The following is a 6,535-nucleotide window of genomic DNA, read 5'->3' as shown; positions in this document are numbered from 1 at the left end:
TCAATTGAGATAAGCAAGCAACATTGTCTTTCAATTAAGACAAGCAAGTACCATTTTCTTTTTAAAGAAAAGTCACACATCTCCTTCATATGCAAATAGATTATTTGAAGAACACACTTCAGAAAATGTCTGCATTTGCATAACCAACAAAATTTAACAATATTTATTAGGATAAACAAATCTTTATCAATGATTTCCTTTTGCAATATAATATTGATCACATTCCAGTATCTTCAAATAGGAGTAAATTCAAATTTTGCTAGAATATTGTTATACTCATAGTTCTAGCAAGAAATATAAGTGCACCAACTGCAATAAGACATTAGACAAATCATATATTGGAGAAGCTTAATTTAACAAAATTTTCAGGAACCTTTATGTGCTTCGGAACAATTAAAATCCTTCAGGGACTTTTATTATAATCATATCAAGTATTTCATGTACTACCAAACTAAAACTCAAAAGTGATTTCATATGCCATAGGAGAATATGTCTCCATATAGTCAATGCCAAGATATTTACAAGGAGATAAACTTTATATTATTTTATTTATTAATTTTATAATATTTGTGCATATGATTTTTCCTTAATGTTAATTTTCAAAATATATAGATAGTATTATTAAATTTGCAGTAACAGTATTTTGAATAAATCTCAAGTTAATGTTCTTAACCATGCCTAATGAAATATTTTTAATGAAAATTATAAAATCAAAGTTCACAGATTTATCAGCCAAGCATATTTGTTAATCTAATGAACAAAATACCCATATTCAGAACACTGGCACATCAAATTAATACTTTTAAATAAATAATAGTATTAATAGATAAATCTTTAAAACCTAATATTAAGCACAAAATATCTTTGATTTTTTTAAGTTTTACTGACTATACAAAACTCATTTATTAAAACTTTATTTATGATATTTCACATAAATATTAAAAAATGAATATGTTTTGTCATATTTATATTTTAAAATATGTTCATGTTTGAATATGATTAAACAAATTGAGTGTCATGAAAAAATTAAATGTACGGATATATTATAAAAATAATAAATAAAGTAATATAAATCTATTTCAATTATAAGTAACATACCTATGTGAAATATATTATATATAAGGTATTACATAAACAAGAGGATTTATAATGTTAAGGGCATAGTTTTCAAGTAAAAGTATTATAAAATCTGGTGAAGGTGACTATTGTGGTAAATATAGCAAAGTAAAATATTTTTTGTGTAACAAAAGAAAAAAAAGTAATTTTTGGATAATGGATACAAAGTTAAATAACTTTTACGTAACAAAATAAATAATATTTGGATAATGAATATAAAGCTTAATGAGCGCCATAAGATTTACTCCCTTGTGGGATTGTATAATAACTCAAATAATGATTGCCGTTTATTATGAAACCATCTATCACTAAAATTTATTTGAGTGATTTCAGAAGGCACACGTGTACTGGATAACAACTTCCTCTAAACAAATACTCCTACCTTGTTTCCGAGTCCAACGACTTCTAACTGTCTTTCCCTCCTTTTATGTTTCAACTAACTGCTCCTTTTTCTTCTTCGTGTGAACAATTCCATCTTCTCGGATCTCTAATCAACAATAAATTAATCTACGGAAGAATCTAGAAATTAATTACCACAAACAATGTCTTACTACCCGAAAGGCCACCGCGACAGTGACGATGTCCCTGAGTTTGACGAGTATGATCACACTCCCTATGGTGGTGGGTACGATATTTCATTGACATACGGCCGACCGATTCCGCCTTCAGAGGAAACTTGCTATCCTCCGACGTCGTCCGCCTCCGACGATTTTGACTATGATCGCCCCCATTACTCTTCCTCTGCAGAGCCATCTGCCTATGCTGATGAAGCTCTGGATAATGAGTACCAGAGCTATTCCAAGCCCAAGACCAAGCCTCGCCCATCTAAGGACGGGGATGACGAAAATGAGAAGCCTCGGCGCAACCCCGGAATGAATCGTCCTAGCGATGGTGGGAGTGGAATTGAATCTGATGAAACCGGGTATGGAAGCCGGACTGAGTACGAGAAACCCAAAAAGGGATATGGACGTAAGAGCGACGAGGATGAGGAGCCCAAATCCGAATATGGATCAGGATATGGACGGAAGAGTGAGCCAGATTCAGAATATGGATCAGGTTATGGGCGGAAGAGTGAATACGAGAAGCCAAGTTCCGATTACGGATCTGCTGGGTATGGGAGGAAGAGTAAATATGATGAAGAACCTACATCCGAGTATGGATCAAGTTATGGAAGGAAAAGTGAGAATGAGGAGAAAAGTTCGGAATACGGGTCTGGTTATGGACGAAAAACTGACTCTGATGAGTATGGATCAAGGCACGGTAAGAAAAGTGAATATGGGTCTGGTTACGGAGGAAAGACCGATTCTGATGAATATGGATCAGGGTATACAAGGAAAAGTGAGTATGAAGAGAAAAGTTCAGAATATGGCTCCGGTTATGGACGAAAAACTGATTCTGATGAGTATGGGTCAGGATATCGAAAAACAAGTGATTACGAGGCGAAAAGCTCGGAATATGGATCTGGTTATGGACAAAAGACGGACTCTGATGAGTACGGGTCTAGTGGATACGGGAGTAAACCCGCATCAGGGTATGGAAGGAAAAGTGAATACGAGGAGAAGAATTCGGAATACGGGTCTGGTTACAGACGAAAGACCGATTTGGATGAAAATGAATCTGGTGGATATGGGAGTAAAACCGCATCCGGGTATGGATCAGGGTACAGAAGAAAAAGTGATGATGATGAGGAGAAAAACTCAGAATATGGGTCGGCATATGGGCGAAAGACCGACTCTGATGAATATGGATCTAGTGGATACGGGAAGAAGAAAAACTACGGGGAGGAAGAGGACAGTGGGTATGGTTATGGAGGAAAATCAACTAGTTATGGCCGTTCAAGCTACGAGACAACAGAGAGCGAAGGGTACGGGAGGTCAACAATTGAGAGGCCTAGTTATGGAAGGTCCGAGGAAGAGGACTACAAGAAGCCTAGTTATGGGAGGCGTGACGATGCTGATGAAGGCTATGGTCGCATGAAATATGTAAATACTTTGATTACTCTTCTTTAATTTTGAAATAGCATAACACCAATGGAATGCACCTCAGTTTTATGCTTTTTATGTGTCTTATCTTTGTTCAGCAGCATAAAACCTTGAGTTTTGTTCTGCTTCCATTGATTTGATCTTATAAATTGGCAGGGTGATGATGATGATGCCTCCGGGGATGACGAAGAGAAGAAACATCGCAATAAGCAGCGCCACCATCGCAAACACTCCGATGATTGAGTAGAGTGCTTCTGTCACCTGCTCCATATTCATCCTTTGTTAGAAATTATAGTAGTAGTAAATAAAAGTTGGCATCTATTCATAGTGTTTCGTTCTATTGCAAACACTGACCATTAAGTAGAGTGCTTTTGTCATGTGCTCAAGATTCATGCCATTTTACTAGTTAATGAGTAGTAAATAAAATTTATCTATGTATTCAGTGTTTTGTATGTTGGGAGAAGGAAATGTTGGCAGTTATCTGTATTAGGTATTATGCAAAGTCATTTTGTTTGGAATAATTGTTTACCCCTAAAACGGTATAGTTAAATTTATAGTGTGGTTTATAGATAAGCGAATCGATTTGATCCAAAAACAATAAGTAAATAAAAAAGAGATAAAATTATCAAATGAAATTAAAGAAGATAAAAAGCCTGACTAAGAACTTTAGCCTTTCCTGTGACGAGCGTCTATTCAGTATTCAAGTATTGAAATTGAGCGTAATAGAGTATAGCTTTTTGTGTACAGAGTATTTCGTGTCCTACAATAGATATTAATCTTCCTATTTATAGCCTTACTTAAGAAGACAAGATCCTAGAATCAAACTCCTCTTGAATAAGAATAAAATCGCCATTGATGGGTGCATAACGGCTTGCTTTGAATGTTGATACTCTCTGTAACGACTATTCATTAAATGCTATCTGATATCAAACCTTCGAATCTTAATTGTCAGCTTATATCTCCTTCAGAATCCTTCCTGCACCGGTCACACACCCGCACCCAGTGTCAGCTATGTGCTGGTTCACTTTCCACCTGCTTTCGATTCTACGTGTCACCTCACCATTCGACCAACTGTCATCAATCAATTTTATCCCATACAGATAGTCCCCATACTTTCCAGTGATGCAGCTCAGCGTTACCGGAAAGTAGATAAGAATTCTTTTCTTGTCGGAAAAGTTCCTGAACGGTCTCTGACACTTGAAAGGGCACACGTCTTCTCGCATTTAATAACCCGAATACGTATTGCTCCATGATTCAACAAGTATTTTCACCAATTTTCAAGGTAATTATGACTACACTTTTTTCGACTATAACTTCTCCGCCACTTATCAGTTTTACTTCTTTACTTTCATTATTTCCATAACTCCTTCTTCTTCTTCTTCTTCTTCGAATTTCCTAATAACTTTTCTGCAACACTCAACCTTTTCAGTAAAAAACTTCTTCACATATTTCTTATCATCATATCTTCTCGTACCGCTGTCTCCGGAAATTCTGGTTTTCTCTTTGGTGGAGGTCTAAAGAAAAATAAAAACAAAAAGGTTGATGTTGAATCTAAACCTCCAACTGTAAACACCATCATACCACTCCATCTTAGCACCACATCCAATCTCCAAGAGCAAAAAGCACATATAAATTCCCAGGTTTTGGCTAGTTCGTAGGTACCCCTCCTCCATTCATCCTCCTACCATCCTCGTTGTGAAGGAGGACTTCATTTATAGCAATCTTGAAATCTTCGCCCAAGATGGGGCAGAACGAGTTACATATTCCAAGGCGGGGTTCATATATGTCTATACATAACCCTTCACTTGGGTGAACGAATTGATCAAATAATTTTGGAATTCTGCCATCGGTACCAAGTTTTCTTGGCACATGTAGGCTCATCCATATGGCGTACGATGGACTGCCTCCGTCAATTGTTTGTCGAGACTGGGGAAACTCTTACTCTTGCACATATAATGAATCTTTACTCATCCAAATTTTCCTTGGGGGGGGGGGGGTTGTTAAACCTCAGCAAGCATGGTCACCACGCTCTTCTCACCAATGTAGATGATGATAACGGTCGTGGATGGATGAAAAATTTCATTGTTGTTGCTACTAGAGACATCATCCTGATCACAACTCCATCTTTTCCCGAATCATGGAATCTTTTCATAAGTCTTCGGGTATCCTTTCTTCCTAAAAAGAGAATTTCTTTCTTTGCTAATTTTCTACTCCCTTCATTTCAGCTACTCACTAAGAACCACCACGGTTTCAAGGCTGGACCGATGAGTCGAGAAAATTCTAGATATTACTACTCTTGAAACCCGACAGTGAAAGGAGATGGCTCCCAAGTATGGATGGAGAGCCCAGAGCCATGGTAACTTTGGAACAACTTGTTAATTGTCTTTTTGCCCCACACAAGACTTTCGAGGAGTTCCATCGTGTGTCCCAACGTCGAGGCTCTTGATGACCCAGCGGGGGCTGCACAGGTGCTGCAAGGTGCCCTTCACCGGAGGAGGGCTCGTGAATATACTCGCGCCTCCGATGAAGGTGCTTCCTCCCAATGTCCCCAGCCTAATAATAAGAAACCGAAGAGGAGATATTCCTCCTTGGCTGGGACTCTGGAGAAAATAATAAAGAGAACATCAACTGAGCCGACCATAGTGGTCCTCGATGATGAAGGGGAAACTAGTGATGAAGAGGTTTCCCTCCAAAGGAGAAAAATATCTTCATCAGCTCAACTGGGTTCTTAGCTGGGGGAGCTTTAAAATCCACTAGCAGAGGAGGTCCAGGCGCTCTAGGGAAAATGGGCTTGGTTGAAAATGTCGATTCCCGCTTTCCGATCCCCATCGAAGTCTCTGATTAGAGGAGTTTGGCCTCTAACCTTCCTTTACCATCGACTACTGAGCCATCCATAATTGCCACGCTTTCTACACCGGTTTTTTCTTCTCCATCTACAGTAATAACTCATTATCCACCGATACCAGCTATCCCTTCTCCACTAACACCGACTGCTTCTCCTCTACGATCTCCAGACCACGGGAACTTGGGAAATAATTCTCGACCCTTTCTCAAGATCCTCGTAAAAGGCGAAGTGCCACTCTTGGAGGCTGGCTTGTGTACCAAAACCGAGGAGACCAATGCTGCCGAGGAGAAGAGGCAAAAATAGAAGAGAGAGTCATGGAGCAGAACCGACTTCACTCAACCACCAACGTTGAGCTTGATTCCAAGATCAACACAATGCAGGCTGAAAATGAAGAGCTCCAAGACAAAATTGATAAGATGCGAGCAAAACTACAGGACCAAGAAGATTCCCTTGCTTACAATAAAACCTACACCATGTATCATATGAAGATGAAGATTTTGAAGGAGACCAAAGAGGGCATTGTCAACATTGATGACAGTATTGCCAAGGCATGGGAACTGGAGTTAACCGCTCGTGAGAACCTTCCTGTTCG

General features: G+C 38.5%; 1 protein-coding gene across 1 annotated transcript; it reads left to right on the top strand.

Annotated features, from left to right (window-relative positions):
- Positions 1 to 1,561: 1,561 nt before the first annotated feature.
- On the top strand, positions 1,562 to 3,616 carry LOC104223190 (uncharacterized protein At5g39570-like). The gene is made up of 2 exons (XM_009774565.2): positions 1,562 to 3,098; positions 3,255 to 3,616. The coding sequence occupies exons 1-2, from the start codon at positions 1,659 to 1,661 to the stop codon at positions 3,339 to 3,341; spliced, it is 1,527 nt and encodes a 508-aa protein (XP_009772867.1). The 5' UTR covers positions 1,562 to 1,658; the 3' UTR covers positions 3,342 to 3,616.
- The last annotated feature ends 2,919 nt before the right edge of the window (positions 3,617 to 6,535 follow it).

Source organism: Nicotiana sylvestris, chromosome 2 (assembly GCF_000393655.2).
Source record: "Nicotiana sylvestris chromosome 2, ASM39365v2, whole genome shotgun sequence".
Taxonomy (NCBI): domain Eukaryota; kingdom Viridiplantae; phylum Streptophyta; class Magnoliopsida; order Solanales; family Solanaceae; genus Nicotiana; species Nicotiana sylvestris.
This window is presented reverse-complemented; position numbering and strand designations above follow the sequence as displayed.